A 20,282-nucleotide genomic window follows, 5' to 3' on the forward strand; every position below is an offset into this window, starting at 1 on the left:
GTCATTGGTAGTTAATTTTGCAATTATTAATAAAAGCTATTTGAAAGCTTTATTCCTTCTTTGGTGTTTTTTCTAGAACCCAAAGTTTATAAAGATCAGCAATTACTGATACTGAAAGGTCTAATGAATAGGTTTTTTATAAGCTGAAATCGAATTTCGTGGAGTAAAATATTAGCCATTAACTGAACCATTGTCTCCATAACCAGTTGCTCTTCACCTGTTATTTTAAAACACGCTCCCTTTATGTTCATACTCTTTCAGGGTAATCGTCTTTTTATGCTCCTATGACACAGGAAAGTCGCCTGTGGCAAATAACAAGCTGAATGCTTGTCCGTGCTGAGTATTAGGGTCTTTTTACTAAAGCAAATTTATCCCACTTTTCAGCCAATAAGCTGACCAATGGAATGAATACGTAGCTTGTTAACATGCAAGCGCTATCCCACTTTCCAGTTGATGGCTTCTTTTTATCCAAATTCTCAGGTTTTCCAGATACCGCTATAGGCGGCTATACGAGTAAAGTTCAAATAAACACACGATGGAAATTACAAAGTTTGTATAGAAAAGTCGGATCTCAACTCTAAGCTCACTGGTTGAATGGTGAGATAAATTTGATCATATAAACAGGCCCAGAACGCTTTGTTTCAGGGCAGTTTCTAGCACCTTTTGCGCGTGTCTTTGTACTGCAGTTTCGCAGTGAATGCACACTCATGTTGATGCAGACATATTTCATTCAACGTGTATGTGCATGTACATGATGGTATCTATAAAATGCCAGCAATATGAAATTCATGATCGTTTTCTTTACAATTCATGATCGTTTTCTTCTGTCTTGGTTTTCGAGTTAAATCTATGGTATCCCACCCCTGTCGCCAATTTGAAGCACACGATTTGCTTGTCGCAAATATGAACCAATAAATCAAAGAACAATAGCTCTCAGAAGTCTTACAGGCATCTAACTCCTCTCTTTCTCGTTACTTTTTCTTTCATTAAACTCTTTACAATATTGTTTACTGTAATTAATAATAGCAGGTGTAATTGGCGGTATCCAGCCTGGGTACTTAAATGAGCTTATCTTATGTGCTGAATATATTGAGATATGCAGCGGAATCAATCCGGGTAGTATTAAATATATTACCTATTTCATTACAGAAAAACGTGAAATACTAATGTGGGAGTAATAAATGTGGCAAGACTATGGCATAAGCTTATGCCATGCGCGCTAGGCTATCCTGAAATAGAAACAAGTATCGATATTAAGTTTTTTCGATCCTACAGTCAAAAACATTGCTCTTGTGTAGGAGAATTGCAAGAACACGGAAAAATAAGGGAACAGAAGTCAATCGTGTACGAAATAGGAAGTCTTAGTGAGAACAAAAGTTGTTTTTGATGAGATCGTGAATAAGAAGTTTTGCATCATTACACTTTCTTTAGGTTTGATGTCATAATTCTCTGAATTGGTGACATATTAAGTTCTAATCGTATCTTTGATTTCTGGTTTCTTTTTATTACAGTTTTTGTAATTAAATAATTGATTAGGGCTAGCAAACCGCAAGACAATCATACGAAGTTAGTGCACCATGGTACCAAATATCGCTGAAATTCAGACATAACAGAATCTCCAAGATAGTTTCTTATGAACAGCTGCAAGAACTTTTGCATGGTTTTCATTATGTACCCCACGATTAAGTAAAGAACCATATTATTTTCTCACTGTCACTGCGTTCTTTGCAAAAAAAATCGCATCGTGAAGAGACTTTTAGGAAAGATTAGATTTGAAAAGCTCGTTAAAATTAGACCTTCCAAACTACACAACTTCAGTTTTCACCTGCTCCCGTCCCGCGTAGTTGATTCGGTGCATTCATTCCTCGCTTGCTTTCTGAAAGTGACGCACACGGGCTTCTCTGAGTGATACGTTGGAACAGAGAGAAAGTACTTCTGGCTAATGTACTTGATGGAACAAGATTAAAGGTATGTGCATTTTTATTACTTCGTGCCTTACACTACACCCCTTTTTATACAAGAATCAAATATTTTTGACACAGATTTGATGTTCCTATTTTCTGGATAAATTCAGGCTCGAGTAATCTTAATTATATTCTTATCTTAACATTGATTTTGCTACTTCCTATATTTTATTTCTAAGACTACTTAATAACAGTTTTGCACGATGTTTTTAGTAATATGGTTGTTTAGCTAATAAAATCTACACTGTTACGTATTCAAAGAAACAGCAAAAGTGTAAAAAAGTGGCTCAAGGCAGGTCGGAGGTGTAAGTTAAAGAAATTTGAACAGGAGACGATGTTTTAATGCAGAATAACATGGGATGGGTATGATGCAGGAATTGTTTTAAAATAGCATTAGCAAATATACGCTCACATGAAAAATATAGCCTCGATAATGAAAATTCATGTAACAGTTTTCTCAATAACAATGTCTTGGCAGGTCATGCCATTAACAGAAGAGCGTAGGTTGGAAACATTTATGATATTGCTGACGGGTCGCTTCGACAAACAACGACAAATTATCAGCTGCAGCCTGCGTGCGAGTAACGATGCCTCCATATGCATTACTATACATTAACTACAAAAAATTTCGTCGTGACAAAATCTCGGACAAATATTTGGACGAAATTTTCTTCGACAAAATTCAAAATAAGACGAAATTTGGTCACGGCGAAATTTCTTGCATTTAAAATTTTTGAGAATTCGCATAGAAAAACTCTTAAGGAGGCGAGAGGGAGGCAAGAGAAGCAACATTTCTCTGTGGGATTGAGTATAAAGCAATCTGTATGGTTTTGACTTTGAAGATTTTGGTAATGTGTTGCTATCTTTGCGTTAAAAATCCACGATGACATTTTGTCACGACGAAGTTCTGAAAAGTTGTCCGAAATTTTTTCGAATTTATGTTTTCGATGAAAATTTATGTTAATTTATTAGAATATACGTCATTGTTATTTTGGGCAAGGTGCGAGCACAAGAAGTCAAGCGTAGCTGCAAGTTTTTCGGGCTTGGCCTACTAAAAGAAACGTCGTTGAATAACAGGTTTTACAGTACTTCAGGCTTAACTTGTTTTTAATTGTTCTTAATTTTTTGTATTGATTGATTGTACCATATATTTAATTTTTGTTGTTACAATAGAGGATAAGCACTGATTCAGACTCCCGTGTATCAATTTTAAGGATTGTATAAGGCAGTCAATTTACTGCATGGAACTAAATTTTTATCAGATTTTTTAATTCTTTTGAATGTTGGACTGTTTTGATTTTATCTGGAAGTGAGTTGCAGATTTTCGACCCTTGGAAACTGAGCGATCTGATTACAAAATTTCTAGTTCCAACCTTTGGTATTACATTTTTCATACTAACTATAAATGTTAAAATTGTTTCAATGCTTTTAACGCAACGCGAGAAGATGCACGTTTTGATGCATGTTTTCTTATGAAATTGTTCTATGAAAGAGTGTACTTATTCTTTATAGGCTGGTGTTATTTCAAGCAATAGCCTTTAGAAAAAGGTCTGACTTGGAGCTGATTCCTTGATTTTTCTTGCCAGAAGTGCGTAGTTTAAGAAATATACACTCTTTTTTCATAGAACACAGTTAATAAGAACATCGGGGCTAGAAAGAACAACGTAAGAATATAACAAGCCACGTTGAAAAACGGAGCATATTTTGTCAGAATTTTGTCTACTGAAAATGTTATTTAGTGGACTTTGCGGAAATTTTTTGAAAATGTTGAATAAGATCGGCATTACGAAAACCTAAGCTTTTAAAATTATGCGAAAAATAGGAACATCGAGTCACTGCCATCGGGTTCATAAAACAATAGAATGTAATACACCAATGCCTTAATTTTTTCTGTGATTAGGAAAGTTTTCCCTTAAATATTCACTTCCTCTCCCCCCCCCCCTTTTCCTCCGCTTTGTCATCTGGGTCATTCCAAAACTTGTAAATCCCACCATTAGTTCTCTTTGTATTGTATCTCATCTAACAATCTGTTTTGTGTTTGTAACCACTGTTGCGAGGATAAAGGGTTTGTGCAATAAAGCAAAAAGAGATTTTGATGCTTCAACGATTCGCGTTATTCAATGTGGCTGGACTTAATGCATTGCTATCTTTCTCACGAAAGTCGAAAAGGAAATTGATGTGATGGTAGTTTTGAGCAAAATACCGAAAAGCTCATGAAGAAAAAGACATGACACAGGTTTGGCCCATCTTTTATTTTTGATTAGCAGTAAGGAAAACGTGAAGCGATAATTTGACTCTTGACTTTGTTTTGATGGCTAATTTGCTTACATCTGCTCATCGTGCTAGTTTTGTTATATTGGCTCATATTTTCCGAAGCGCCATAAATTTTCCATATATTTCGTTCCATTAATTCCACTGATGATTCAAGTGAAGTATGAATTTCTAATGCACATTTCCCATCGCCCAACCTGATTTTGCTTAGCAATCGTAGCAGCTGGTTGAAGGATGATAATTTAAGCTGCAAGCCATAATCTACGGATACTATCGATAATTTCTGTTGATAATGAGAAATATAGTGAGAAAAACTCAAATCTTAAATCAAACTTTCAAATTTGTAACACTTTCTGTTGTCAGATTCTATCGAATTTTCCTTACAAATTGACGTTGTTGTCGTCATTTGGGCATACAAAGAAATGTGCCAGATTTCGCGCGAATCTTTATTATTAGGACACAGGTATCTGACGACCTCGCCGGCTGCTCTTAAAATGCTTTATTCAAATTTATCAAGTTTTATAATTTATGAAATCATAAGTTTATCGAATATTTGCCTAAAATTCACAAAGTTCTTTGAAAATATGCACTACAGTGGATAGACTATCGGGAGGGGGGCTGTAGCCCCCTTTCTACCACCCTCTGTTTTTCCCCTTTTATTTATAGTTTGTACATCATTTTTGAAACACATTTTTAAGCTACTGATTGCCAGTTCCACCTGAAGCATACGCATGTCAAAATTGATGGCACCAGAAGAGAATAATCTTTGTTCCTTGACATCACCGCGGCAAGCAAACCGCTGAATACATCTTTTTTACAAGAATGTTATAATTTTTGTCCAGCCTCGAAATTCTTGAAAGATTTTTATTTTCAGCCTGAATATATTCTCAAAGTATTCTTACTTTTTTAAATATAATAAGGCTTCAAGGGAGCACCCCCCAACATCGAATAGAAACCATGCTTTTTAGACGATGGATGTATCAGTCATGTGATTGATATTGTAAACAATCTTTTGGTGGTACTAAACTTGAAAATGGCTTTGAAAAAGCAAACATTTAGTAAACTAAAGCTTTTCGTCTGACACTCTTCAGAGTTTAAAACGTCAGAACATAGATCGAAAACTCTACGCTGGGAAATATATATACCCAGTTGTGGATCGAAATAGGCCAATCAACCACAATTGATTGATATTGTGTTGTGATGCAGTGTCTCTTTGCATTCAAACCAGCCTAATGAAAATTAAGTGTTAGTTCCTTTATGATTTGTACCCAGTGATGTAGTCATAAACTTTTCAGAAGTATAACACAAAAGTTTAACACAAGACAGCGCTTCATTCTTTTTTCTCAGAAATATAAAATATTTGTGCTCTTTAATGCATCTCTGCATTGAGCACTTAGCTGTCAAAGTGTATATACTTTCGTAGTTAATACAACTACAAAGGGCATCATCATCATCATCGTCTACTGTTCAGGCTACTAGAGGCCCACAGTAGCTTCTACAAACTCCCTAATTTCTTTCGATCTTGTGCTACTCTCATCTTAGTGTAGCAATTTGTTTGTATTTGTATTTGTTTCTACCTAGCATCCGAAGGTAGTTTTTGGGACACTGAGAAGCTTATGCTTATCGAGCAGTGTCCTGGTCCTTCCTCTCGATGTGACCACACCTCGTGATTCCTATGGCTGGAAATTCAGAGAGCTGGCGACTCTTCTCACTCTGGGTGAAAGTTTGGTCATGCCAGGGACTCGATCCACGGACCCTTGGGTCTATAATCAGTGCCTCTAACAACTGAGCCATTCTCGATGTTCTGCAGATTATCTTGTTGTCCTTTTTTGTTCTTCCGCATCCTCTTTTCATTGAAATTGGTATCCACGAAGTGATCTACTTTGTCATATTTGTTGTTTCCATTCGGGGGACATAAGTTGCCCATTTGCCACTCTACTCTTTTTTCTTCGAGTTTTTTACAACATCAAGCCATTTATTTTGTGATCTTAAGCTCTCATTTGTCCACTTGCTCAGACATGTGATGTTCTTTCCATGCTTCTCTGTAACTTGTTTTTGCCCCATTTGTTATTGCTTGTAGTATAGCTCCATATTGATCTTTATTTGGGGAGAGGCTAGTATTGAAAGTCTAGTCAATTTAGCTTCTTTATTGTTTACTGAAAAATAGCTTGGTTTGTTGTACTATGTCTAGTATGATATTAATATTTAAGAAGCATAGAGCCACTGTTTGATTGGATAGGTAGTGTAACGATGAAGTCCAAACATTTCAGGAAGCATCACCACGGCGTAATGCCGCATTATCCGTCCCTATTATACCACTGATTTTTATATAATTTAAAAGTTTAAGCTACAACAAAGCTACTCAAATACATGTCACTCACAATAGTAAAGGACGCAAGGTCATCTAGTCTCCATTACGATCGACCTTTTACAATTTTCAATTACATCTAAATATAAACACAATAAAGGGAGAGAAGTAAAAGAAACTAAATCAGGAAAAGTAAGGTACCTCTAGAAAAATTTACACACATTTTTTACATAATTTACATGTTTCAGAGGTAGATCAGGAAAATAAAAAAATTAAGAGAAGGAGTTGCTGCTGTTGTGTTTTCAATTAAAAGAATATCTTAGTGTTTTTGATGAAGTGAAGTGTGGCCTCAATAAGAAGTCTATCGGCAAGTACATTTAATTCGGAGCTTCCATAAAGTATTAATTCACAAATTTCCGTTGCGGAGAGGTTTGAAATTTTGAGTCCAGTGACTTCAGAAAGCCGACCAAAGAGCTCGTTTCGCATTGCTGGGAACAAATGGCAGTGCAGGAAAAAGTGCTCGTTGTCTTCATCACCTGCGCCACAAACACACAAGGGGCTCAGGCAATCAAAGTTGTGTCTAAAACTGTGTGCGTTTAAAGGGCTGAATCGCATTCGAAGTTGGGTGAAGTATTTTGTTACCGTTACTGTAGAATTTACAAAGACTGGTTTTTTGTGGGTCTTATTACAGACAAAAATTTACGTTTAAATTCTGAAATTGATTTTGAATCTGTTATTTCGCTGTCGAGAAGATTAAATTCATAAATTGTGTTTATAAAATAGCTATTAGAAAAACGATTTGTCCTACAAAAATTTGGGTCATAATTTCGAGGGTTTCGAATCATGTAAGGTATCTGTCGCTCAGGAGGAATTTCGTTAAACAGATATTCTGGTGTTTTTGATTGTCTTAACTGGAAAAAATGGCATAGTCTTCGATATCATCTTTTGTCATACATAGACTCCCATCCAAGTTCCTCATATATTTTTTGCCTGCTGGTCCCTTTCCAGGCACCTGTGACAGCCAGAGTCGCCGTATACTGAGCTTGCTCAATGCTTTGTGACAGTGCTTCTCAAATCTGGGTCAAACTTGTGGTATATCATGTCTCCATAGTCTAGGTGAGGCCTAACGTAAAGCTTGTAAACTTGATCTAGAACATCTCTAGAAACATATTTTGAGAGGTATTTTATGAGGCCAATGCCCTCCTAGCTTTTATTACAGCTTCTCTAACTTGTGACTGAAAGTTTAGTTTAGAATCTAAAATTACTCCAAGATGTTTGTGTTAATTCTTTCTAGTAATGATTTGATTTCCTAGCTCAATTGAGGGATGGAATGGTTGCTGTTTTTTGGCAGAAAATATAACTTCTTCTGTTTTATCAGCATTAAATTCCATTTTCCATTGCCAAGCCCATTTCTTGATTTTGTCTAAGTCTTCATTAATCTTTAAAGCAGTCTGAGTTGCATCATTTACTATAGAGAAGAGTGATGTATCATCTGCAAAGAGCCTAACATCACAAATAATATTGTCTACTATATCGTTGATATAGATTAAAAAAGGTAAAGGACCAAGTACAGAGCCTTGGGTACTCCTGATGACACCATTTGCCACTCAGAAGCCTGGCCGTTTAAGATAACTCTTTGTTTGCGGTTATGAAGAAAGTCTTCAAAAAGCATGAGCAAGCTACCAGAAATTCCATTACATTGTAATTTGTATATTAACCCCTCGTGCCAGACTCTGTCAAACGCTTTCGACAGATCCAGGAAAATTGCCCGAGTTTCCTTACTAGGTACTTCCTCAAATCCACTGTAGATTTTATGACTGATCAACAGTAACTGGTTTATAGTTGAATCGCCTGGTCGAAAACCAGACTGGTACTCAACTATGAGCCTATTGTCGCATAAGTGACTGTAGATGGCATCGAAGATAAGCTTTTCTAAAAGTTTTCCGAAAATCGGCAAAAGAGATATTGGTCTGTAATTCTTTTTCAACTGTCTGCTTTCCTTCTTACGAATAGGTACTACATTTGATTTCTTCCAAGCAGATGGGTATACTCCAGTTTCTAAACATTTTCGATATATCATGCAAAGAGGCTCGATAATAGCTTCATCGCATAATTTTATCATAGTTATCGAGATGCCGTCATCGCCATGGGATTTTTGTGGGTCCAAGGACCGTAATAATCGTAGCAATTTGTCAGGATCAATGAACAGGCTCTCCAATGTTACATTACATTTAGGTGCAATAGGGGGAAGAGATCTTTATAAAATAATTATTTAAAATTGTAGCTTTTGTCTTAATGTTTGTCACAAAGAGTCCATTTTCTAATAAAGGAGGGATAGCTACAAAAGCTTTTTTATTAAGAATTCTGTTAAAGACTGGCCAGTAGGTCTTTGTATCAACTTGGGACCTATATAGTTTCTGGCCTAATTTTGAATAATATTGTTCTTTTGCAGCCGTAATCATTTTAGAAGTTTCATTGCGAACAATTTTTACTTCAATCCAATCTTCAGGTTTCCTCCCACGCTTCAAATACTTACTATATACCCTGTGTTTTCTCTTAATCGCTGTTTTAATTTGAGAATTAAACCAAGAAGGATCTTTGTCATTACATTTAATGGTTTTATTAGGTATACATCGGGACAGCATAGAATGTAATTTGCTAGTAAAGAGATCTGTCATTTACTAGCAAATTACATACCACTGTTTGTACCTGGCAAGAAGAAATGAGTTTTCGTGAAATAACATTCACAAATATCTCTACATCTATCGCATATTTAATGTCAATGGTTTTGATGTTATTAGAGAAATTCACGAGTGACAGCTGCAAGATGAATTATTTAGAGAAACTCTACGTGAAGCCAGTCCTTTTAAACCAGTGTTGATCCTTTCTAGAAGCTTCTACAAGATACTAACGTAACGATTTATCATTACTGAATTCTTATTGCTGCGCATGACACCAGGGCCCACGTAACAGGTGGGTCATGGCCTCCCCCATTTTTTCGCTAAATAAAAGATTCAATAAACTCAGATAATTTATAAAGATAAGCCTATAGAACACATTGAGCCAAAGTTCACAGGTAAAACAGTGAATCAAAGTTTTTGCCACAATGGGTGTTTGAGAGGCAAGAAGAAACCTCTTTACATTGATGGCCCCTCCAGTCTAGGATCAGTGGTGCGGGCCTTGTGGTGATACTCATTACCAAACATTTTGGATTGCTAAGTCAACTGCTGAATGAATTTTCTCAACAGGTTATTTGTTATGAATTTACCGAAGACTTGCCTCTCTTACCTTTAATAATTCTTTTATACATTTCTGTGATAGATATGATGATATACCGAGTTCTACAGCTAAATTTTATCAAATCAAGTTATGAGACTGTATAATGGAAGTTTTTTATTCACTGAAAAATAACTTTTTGGTTGTGCATTTTTGACGAAATTGTCTTTTATGGGGCTAGCAAGTTAAAGGAGCTGCGCGAGCTAAACTTCCAAAATTCCGAAACTTTCTCTTAATGCAGGCAAATAGCAATAGAAAGATACACTGCACATGAAAATGTTTCCTGCATGTTTGATCTCCGTTCATTTGACAGGAAAATCGAGTTGTCTATGCCATCAACGGGTTTCAGATATGTATAACCTAATCACACGAAAGGCAACTTGCAGGCTCAGGAAATTGTACGCCAAGTGCCAATTAGCGAACAATTTCTAATTGAATTTTGTGATTTCTTTTAGCATTTGATGACGTCGTATTTTCTTACTGTTTCTGTCAGTACTAGAGTATCTTAAGCCCAGCCTTTTTTGTCTTTGTAAATATTCTATATAATGAAAAGGGGAGAAACTTGTAAACCTAACCAGGGACGAATTTAAGCTAAAAGGATTGGGGTGTGTGTTAGATAATGATTGGATTTAGTGCCTCACCCTTCAAGTGTCTGGAAAGTAATGTAAAAAGTCATCTTTAAAATTCAGTTTTTAATTTTCAGCTAAAGAAGATAAAAAAGGAACTCTTTGCGTCATTTTGTCACTACATTATCATCAGGTACCATCTCCTAGCAGAAGGTTGGCTACCATGACCCTCCAACTATCCCAAAATTTGAGTTTTTGTTTGTTGTCATGTAATGGTCATAGATAAAATTTGTCACTACTGACTACCAAAAAATGTTTTTTACCGACTGGAAGCAAAAGTTACCGAAGAACACAAAAATATTGAGGGGCGGGGGGTGTGGCAACCCCACATCCTTGCCTGAACCTAACCGAATCTGGCCCAGGCCAACAAAGCTCATCATTTACTGCATAATTTGCAAGTTGTATATAAAGTCGCAGAAACTATTTTGAATTGTTTGTTAACCTTATCTAGAATGCAGCAAGATACCAAAACTTCTGCTTAATTTATATAATCGTGCATTTTGTATTCCTTTCAGAGATAAAGAGAAGGATCATGAACTCGAGCCAACCAAGTCAAGACGTTTTTCAGCTCAATGCCATCTTTACTACTGATGTTCGTGCGTTATTTGGCACTATCGGCCTAATTTTGGTAATAACAGGGCTGCTTGGCAACTCATTTGTCTGCCTCGTCGTCTTCAAAACCAAAGTAAAGAAGAACAGTACGAATATTCTAATAGCAAATCTTGCAATTGCAGACTTGATTCAGTGCCTCAATACTGGAACCATTGCAGCCACTGTAATTTCTGGCAAATGGTTGTTTGGCCATATTGGATGTCGCATATCAGCTTATGTTATGATGTGCACAGTGTTTGCAAGCCTTTACCTGCTAGGTCTGATCAGTATAAATCGTTTTTGCAATATCAAGTATCCTATGAATTACCACCAGCTATTTTCCATCAAGAGAACGTGGATTATGGTGCTTTTGACATGGGTAGCTGCTTTTATCGCCTCCTCACCTCCTTTATATGGTTTGGAGTTTGCTACGTATGAATTTCGACCAACCCGGTGCTTGTGTTCAATGGACTTTCACAAGAGTTCACGCTTCTTTGTTTCTTACACAGTTATCTCAGCGCTGCCTGTCTTCTTAATAATTGTTTTGTACTTGCAAATATTCAAGATTGTTAGGCGTAGTCGAAGGAAAGTGACATTCGATCTTAAATCTTCTTTTGGGCCGAGACAGTATGGCTGGAAACCCGAAACATCAACTTCACAAGTTTCTTTGAAAATCATTGGGAACGAGAGAGGAAAGGGACAGCTCTCTGACCTAACAGATAATAACAGCTCAAAAACTGCTTATGGAAATAGCGGTATGTTGATGATAACTATCATGCTTTTCGTTATTATTCTTATCTTTTTTGTTGTCTATACCCCAGCAATGGTGGTTAACGCGTTGGAGATGGTGAATCCGTGGAAAAAACCAAACGTATGGGTGGACATCTCTGTTACACTTCTGGCATTCTCAAATCACGCTATAAACCCTATTGTTTATGGCTTCATGAACACCCAATACAGAAAAGCATTCAAGCACTACTTTTTGTTCTGCTGAAGTTCTACACAGAACAAGTCATTCATCAAACCACCAGTTTATACTTCATGAACGGATTGAAAAGGTTCAAATAGTAGACTGTGTACAGCTAGAATCAACCTGTTAATACATACATTTTTAGCGTATATATAGATGTTAGTATCAATAGATCCTCCAGTACAAGTCTGCTGCCCCTGGCCTTTGAACTTTAAGATATATCCATTGCTATATTCTAAACGGATATATCAACATCGTCACTCTATACTCTGCATTCTGTCTCTGAATTTTCCAAGAATTGAAAACAAAAGACAAACGTCATTTTCAATCCCACCCAATAATAAGAAGTAACATCATGTTTAGTTCTTTGCTGTGGAGACATAGAACAGTGGTTTAACTTTCAGTCGCTAATTCAACACCAAAATTTTGCGACAAAAGAGGTGTTTAAAGTGGCCGTATTCAAAAATTCAAGATTTTTACAAATTCAATATCTATTTAGCTAAATACTCGTCGTCCAGTTTACTCGTCGTCGTATAATCGATTTAGCTAAATACTCTCTTACTTTCAAAGCAATAACAATTTAGGCCCTGTTTACACCGCTTTCATTTCGTATCGGATCACTCTTCTTATCGGATAGGCGGTAGTACAGCGAAAACGGGGCAGGTCCCCTATGATATTATTTATACAAGGTGTAGGTAGATGTTGGGCTAGACCATAAACTGGGCTAGACATCACTTAGCGTCATTGGTAACTGTAAAAAACTTGTGTATAAAAGCAACGCGTTGTAACATGTATAGTATACATTAACAAATGCATGAAAGCATATGAAGCTCATATTTTATAGTTTCCTTCTGAAGTAAGCCTGATGAGACCTGTTATTCATCCATGTTCCAATAAAAACTTGACTACATATTCAGATTCTGCGCGAATTAAAATGTGGTATTAAAGGGATAAATAGCTTCAAAGGGCAAAATCCTTCATGTTTTTAGGCTTTTTAGACTTTATCAGAAATTTCAAAATGGACATCGCAAATCAGTTTTTGCCAAATTTGATTAAAACCTGAATTCCTGTGGCTTCTAGGGGGTTCTAAATTTTTGAAAAACATTTTATCATAAATTGTAATGAGCAAGGCATGATATTTTTCGCAATGTCATTGAATCCATAATCTTCATGCGCGTATTCAATACAAACATGACATCTCTCCATTATACATTCCTACATTCCTTCTTGACAAATGATTTGAAGACAGTTTAGCTTCATTGAAAGATCAGAATTGCCATGAGAAGATCATACCCATTTGATGAAGTAGTTGGTCTTTGGAACGTTTCAGATCATCTCCATAAATGCTGTTTTCAATTATGGGGTTTGCTTTTAATCATGGGAAGCCTGATATCAATATGACTTTCTATGCAAAATGTTGCTTAGTTGCAGGCCATCATAAAATATTTCGGAAACGCAACATGTAGCCGAATCACGGGAGCAAACTAAGATCTTGCAGCCTTGAAGGTGTTTTAAGCTTAACAAAGGGAAAACATGAAGGGTAGGCATAGGTAATGTCGGACACCTTCAATTACTTTGCCAATCTGTCAATACCACTATTTCTTTTCGATAAAATTGTTTGTTCTTAGGAAATCATATCTATAACGGGATTCTAACCGATCTCGTATTATTAATTGTTATCTTGCACAGAACATTATTAAACTGGAAAACTGCCTTCTCTTGCCGGGAATAGGGCTAATTTATTCCATCAGTATGGGTTTTATCGAAATTCATACGCCAAGAGGTTTAAATAAAAAACAATGAGGCTATTTTCCGAATGAGGATATTTAGAAAATTCATTTTCCGTGACGGACCGACAAACGATAGTTTCATAAGGTCTCAAAAATTAACCGTTAATTCTAGAATTTTCTTCTTTTGTGTCATGAAAGAACTGACAAGGAGGCAGTGTGACTAGCATAATATAATGCTTTCAGCATAAAAGTGACCAAAAATTGTCATTTAGCATAAAATCTAGCATAATTTGGAATCTAGCATAACTCTGGCATAATTTTGATAGTTTTTAAAAAATCGCTGTTTCCATTGATCTGTTGTCTATCACCACCGAATGGAAACACTTTACACAAGAATGTGTGACTTTCCACTTTCAGGGTTTAGCCAAGTGTTTGGAACGGTTGGCAGCCAAATATTTTATGGTTGGCAGCCAAATACTTTATGGTTGGCAGCCAAATATTTTATGGTTGGCAGCCAAATTCAGCCAGCTAAATTCAGTACACAAAAAAGCTAAATTTTTGAAAATTGCGGGGAATGATAGTGTAATCAAAATTTGCTTTGTAGGTTACAAAGCTTTCATTTACTTTCATCTTACATTGTCTGTTATCTTTTACGTTGTTTCGTGTTTCTTTATTTGCAATTTTGGAATCATTCTAAAACAAATTTGAATATCATCTATGTAAAAAATTTATTTTCCTTTGCATTTTTTGTGATTTTTTGCAACCTGCTGCCAGAATTCTGCCAACTTTTGCTTCTTCGGCCAAATCAATTTATGACGGCCAAGGGGTTAAGAAATTTGGATGTCAAAACTATTAATCTAAATTGCCTTTTTGTGTAGAAAAGATGGCAATTTTGAGTACACTGTGTTTTAGATTGGGGGTCAAAAAGGCCAAATGGAAACTTTGGTCACTTTTGATATTCTGAGCATCCTCTAGCCTCTTTTACAAGCAGGGGTGCCTTGATTTGAAATTTAGCACAATTTTTGCAAATCTAGCAATATTTTATGACAAATTTGGCATAATACGAAAATTGAGATCTGGTCACACTGTGAGGAGGTGTAGATTAGCTGAAGCAATTCTATACATCGTCTTAAAAGGATACAAATATCTGTCGTGACGGACGGACGGACAGACGGACGGACGGACGGACGGACGGACGGACGGGATAGAAAAAACTGAAAAGATTAATTTCACGTGTTCAAGTATTATATCTAAGCCAACGAGATAAATTTGAAATATTTTTAACAATTGAATATCAGTTTGAAACATCATCAAACATGTTGAACAACTATATTTCTCAACATTTGGAAATTTTAATGCCAAAAGTTCCAATGGATAATCGTGACTGACGGACGTGACGGACGGACAGAAAAGTGTCATTTGAGATTGTTAAAATCACATCATTTGTTATCAACAGCTAGTAGAGGTGAATAATAGTTGATGTCAATCGTTTATTTGGTAGGTCAAACCCCATGTGCGTAGTTATTGGACAAGTTTCGAGTTGCCCGTCTGTCATAAAATTTTCAGAAGTTTTTCCTCCTTACAAAAAGCAACAAAAAGTTGTTATTTTAATCTATCTATGATGTGGTACCTCTATATCACTACTTATGTCGATAATACAAGCAGAAATGCCGATTTTTTGTTGTCAGGGAATATAGGATTGTCCATCCGTCGCAAAATTTTCAGAAATTTTTCCCTCCCTACAAATAGCAACAAAAAGTTATTATTCAAAGCTATAAAAGCTATAAAGTAGGTGCACGGAATCAAGACCTTTGACAAACCAAGATAGATGTAGCGAAGATAGGAATTTTCAACAGCAAGATCTTCCATTCCAGCATAAATAGCAAGATCGTTCGGGAAGGCGAAATTCCCCTCTCAGTCCGTCTCCTTCGCAGAAATCCACTGGAAGAAAACAAATACTCCTCTCTCTCAAGCTTAAAATAGACTTGGAGCAACCAGACTTTATTGGGCGCCACACATTGGGCACCATACGTCTGAAAGCGTACGTTGGGCGCCACACGGCTATCATCTATAAAGATGTCTGTTTGAGAAGCCAATACTAGAAGCGCTTAAAGTATTGCGATTGTGCGACTGTTGACCAAGCGAAAGTTATTGCTTAGGAAAAGTTTTTTGTCAACATCGACCAAAAGTGTCTGTTGTCGTTTTTCTAAGAAATTTTTTTTGCTGCAAAGAATCTGTTGATTTATTGTGAGCCTGCCAGGTGGCTATTGAGTTGAATCGAGCTGCCAACATTTGGAACGCAGCCATTGTATTTTTGTGCAAGGATTAAACATCCAAAATGAGACATTGCAATGATACAAAAAGTTTTTTACTGAATTGTTGCAAATAATAGACAAATAATAGGAATATAGGGAAATGAGTTAGTAAATAGATCGAATAAAATCAACTATTCTCTTTTTATTACAGATTCTGTTATTTAAGATATTGAAAAAGCCGTAAAAGAATGTTCATCTTGGAAATAAGTAGGGGGCTCAGGACTTAAAATAAGCGTAGATCTGACTTATTTTGTGGAGTTGTTAATAAAAATGTGGAACTGTCATTTTTTTCAATGCGAAGTAAATGCCTAATCCCAGCCTCATGTACTGCACTCATTTTTTATAAGAAAATTGCTATAATAAATGAACAATGGATAATACATAAGAATTAAACTCGAAGCTTCAGTACATGTGGAGGAAAATCAATTGCACTTTATGAGATTGTTATGCTGTTTTGGGGTATATGTGATATCTTTCCGTAGATTTTAGAAAAAGTTGCAAAGCAACTCAGCTAAGGTGTTTTAAATTGGAAAAGCATCGAAAAGAGTTCTCTCAAGGCTACAGCAGCTGAATGATAATAGGCCTTTCGGTGGTTAGCTGGGAAGAACATTTAAGCTACGTTCACACTACTTCGTGTTCATTTCACTCTGTATTCGTTGATGAAAACGATGTCCGTTCACACTAATCCGTTTTCATATGAATACGCTGTGAATAAGATAGGTGTTCACACTACTCCAACAAAAACGCTGTTGATGGCCTTAATTTTGGAAAGAGGCGTTCACGACTCCTCAACAAATTGGCGTCATTATAATATAAATGAAATTAAATAAAAGTAAATCTTGAAAAACTTTCGAATTTTTTTAGATTTGGTGTGCTACAAAGCATGTAATTTGTTGCCGATGTTAGCGTATCCAAATGTCTCCGTTTTTGATGTTCACACTGAAAACGGAGCGTATTCAATACGACCCTATTCTAAAGTATCCGTTTTCATTAGCGTTTTCAAACGACTCCCTTTTCACTTTTCATAGCAGAGTAGTGTGAACGCAAGGCAAAAACAGATTAATTTGACTCCGTTTTCATCTAGGAACTATACTATAGCCCTCCAAACTTTTTTGCAATAATAAGTCAGAAAATGTTTTGAAAGTTTACCCTAATGAACCCATTAGTAGCAAATCGTTTGTTTATTTTATTGGTATTTTATCTTGTTCGATCAAAGATAAATTCGTATTTTATGTAACGCAGCTTTGTAACTTGAATCTTCTCTGAATCGTTGTGTTTATGTTGTGTGAAAGCAGCATAGCTCCAGAAACACAAATGTATGAATATTGCAATAAATATGCTTGATCTAGTAAGTTTCGAGTTCACAAACAGCTGCAAAGATATGACTCTAAAAAACACCGAAGTATGGGAAGCAAGATTGATTCAAGGGGGTTTTTGAAGGTGAAATTAAAGAAAAAGTAACTTTGACAAAGATCCGAACAAGCCATGTAAAAGGTTTTCTTTCGATTACTTTTTGCTGACAAGTTAAGACATCACTATATTTTGCTAATTTTCTTAAAAACTCAATCCACAAATTATAAAGAATTAGTATTTGTTACTTATACTCAATTCATTTAGGATTTTGCCCAATAAGAACATGCTATTTGCACTATGGTGGCAGTTTCTATATTTGCCACGCCCATTTAGCCAATCCAAGCAAAGTAGAAAGCTTCATTTTCCTAAAAAATGTGGATCTGTAAAAATTTCTTATTTTAGGCCCTGGGGGGGGGCTTCAACCCCCAGCCCCCTCGGTGGTGTTGTGCTTGTTTTGTCGTACTTGTAGGATTCCTGCTGCTAGCTAGTTGGATTTGTTGTTATTGCTGTATAAATAAGAATTTTAACATAGCACGATTGCCATATTTCGAAGAATTTTTACCAATTCAGACTTATGCCTTCTTGTAAAAGCGTGGGCAAAAAGTTCATCGTATGTTGTAAGAACAGTTCTGATTCGTCTCGTGAAAAGAAGCTTTCAAAGAATGCGCGTTAAGACGAAAGCTGCCCCTAAATCATTGTCAAGTTTACAATTTTCTGGTAGATTTAGGATGCCGTTTTTGCCCTTTTCTACTTTAGTTTTCTTTACTTAAGGTTAGTTTCGATAATACACAACGCCTTAAATTAGCTTGCGATGTTTATCTTTCCCGACAAATGAGCAAGATTTTATCTTTCCCGAATCAGCAACAGTTAAAATTAAAGAAATTTGCCAAAGAAGGACCAGGCGCGTATAAAGAACTTGATGTTACAAATGACATAATTTCCGTCCTTATGCTACCATTTGAGGGTTATTGTCAAAAAAGACTACCTTTTGCTGGCAATTTTTAGCATTTTAGTTTCTATGACCCTGACTGGACAACCCTGTTAGGCCATAATGGGAGTACCCCCGCCGGGCTTCTCCCCCCATGATGCGTTGAGGATGTGACCGCAGCCCATTTAAGGCGTAACCTTATAACTATATTTTCAGTGGATAGCAAGGTATGACATAATTGATATTCTGGTAGGATTTAGGATTCCGTCTTTGCCCTTGAGCTAGTTTAGCACTCTTTGAATTAGTTTATTGTGTTTCAGATTACTGTTTACCGTAATCAGAACGTTAAAAACATTTTTGATTCAGTGTAATTACCCAAACAGTGGAGCGTAGGAGAAATAATCTCAAATATTTGACATTGTTGCGGAACAGCTAGATCCCACTACAGATAAAACTTTTTGACAAAAATATGCAATGTTTCGAGACATAATGAATGATCGACTGATAAGATAAAGTGACGGAAAAAATTCGGAATACTTTATCAGATGGCAGATGTCATTTTCATTTCATTTTATTATATTTATACACAGAAACCCTATCAGCTACTAAGTTAAAAAAGAAAAAATAAATATTAATTTATATATAATGCTGGTCTTTCTAGGGATCGTGCTTCGGTAAAGGATGTTAATTTTGCAGGTATTCCTTAAATTTCTTTTTGAACGTGGTAATCGTGGAGCTCATTCTTATCTGTAATGGAATTTGCACCACAATAGAAAAAACTCCTTTTGGAGAATTCTAGGATTTGCCTTGGGATGTCTAGGTGAAGGCAATTTCTTATTGAATAGTTAGATATTTGGGATCTTGTGACAAGTCTTCCTTTCAAATTGTCAGGGCAGAGACCATTTATTATTTTGTAGATCATTACTGTCCTGTCAAATTTAATCAAATTTGAGATCGAAAGCCAATTGCAGCTCCACCCGTCCTTTAATCTTTAGCCTTCTATAAGCGTGCGCGCTCTGTTTTGTAAACGCTGAAGATGATCGAGCTTTGTGTTTGACAATTTGCCCCATAGCTCATCGCTGTATCTCAAATGGCTCTCGAGCAGCGTCTTATAGACCCGATCCAGTTTCGATTGCAGGAGTATGTTCTTTAGTTTCCACAGGGACGAGAGTGCATTCTTTATTTTACCTTTAAGGTTTTTATATTGCTCATTCCATGTCAGGTTTTCGTCGACCGTAATTCCTAGGTATTTTACCCTTTGAGCTCGTTTGATTGGCTCTCCATTTACATTTACTTCTAGTGGGCCAAGGATACAGTTGGTTTGTCGTTTATGACCAATAACCATATATTCTGTTTTTTCAGTATTCAAACTAAGCTTATTCTGACGTAACCATTCTGCAATATTGTCGATCTCAGCTTTTAGATCATTACAGAGATTGTAGATATCTTCGGCAGAACAGGTGACACTGGTATCGTCCGCATACATGTACAATGGAGGAAACGTTAGGTGAATTTCCTAAAGGCTTTTGACATGTTTATATTTTAATGTTGGCTCAAAAAACTGTATACCATGCAGTGGTGGTGCCAGCAACTGTAGAGTGGAAGGTTTATGGGCGTGACCAGTGAGACCATGCCCCTTTTGCCTCGTTTCCAACAGCGTATTTTCTTGGGTACTTGCATGAAAAGTGTCAGTGTCTCTTATGTGTTACTCCCTTTAATACAGTTCCCATTTAGGCTAGCAAACAGTAAATAAGTTTATCTTTAAAAATTATGGCATTGCCTCCATTGACTCCCGCTGTAGGGCCATCGTTATTGACATATTAGTACGTGATTTTACATCAAAGCGGGGTACCCACCCAATTTTTTGTTTTTTTCTGCCCCGTTGAAAGTTCTGTACCATGTTTGTTACTCATTAAATGCAGCCAATGAAAACTTACCTGAATATCTTAG

General features: G+C 36.3%; 1 protein-coding gene across 2 annotated transcripts; it reads left to right on the plus strand.

Moving 5' to 3' along the window:
- Positions 1 to 901: 901 nt before the first annotated feature.
- On the plus strand, positions 902 to 17,196 carry LOC135682026 (melatonin receptor type 1A). Of its 2 annotated transcripts, none has more exons than XM_089113204.1 (2): positions 902 to 1,968; positions 10,961 to 17,196. In XM_089113204.1, exon 2 carries the CDS (start codon positions 10,978 to 10,980, stop codon positions 12,028 to 12,030), a length of 1,053 nt encoding a protein of 350 aa, XP_088969330.1. In that variant the 5' UTR covers positions 902 to 1,968; positions 10,961 to 10,977; the 3' UTR covers positions 12,031 to 17,196. The 2 variants fall into 2 exon arrangements, with proteins under 2 accessions (XP_088969330.1, XP_065052799.2); XM_065196727.2 differs by lacking the exon at positions 902 to 1,968 and adding an exon at positions 3,728 to 4,200 and having other exon boundaries at positions 10,961 to 17,195.
- The last annotated feature ends 3,086 nt before the right edge of the window (positions 17,197 to 20,282 follow it).

This window comes from Rhopilema esculentum, chromosome 16 (assembly GCF_057945365.1).
Source record: "Rhopilema esculentum isolate cy_ngs chromosome 16, ASM5794536v1, whole genome shotgun sequence".
NCBI classification, from domain to species: domain Eukaryota; kingdom Metazoa; phylum Cnidaria; class Scyphozoa; order Rhizostomeae; family Rhizostomatidae; genus Rhopilema; species Rhopilema esculentum.

Coding starts and splice junctions, on each gene's coding strand:
- LOC135682026 (XM_089113204.1), top strand. CDS start 10,978: ATGAACTCGAGCCAACCAAGTCAAGACGTTTTTCAGCTCAATGCCATC.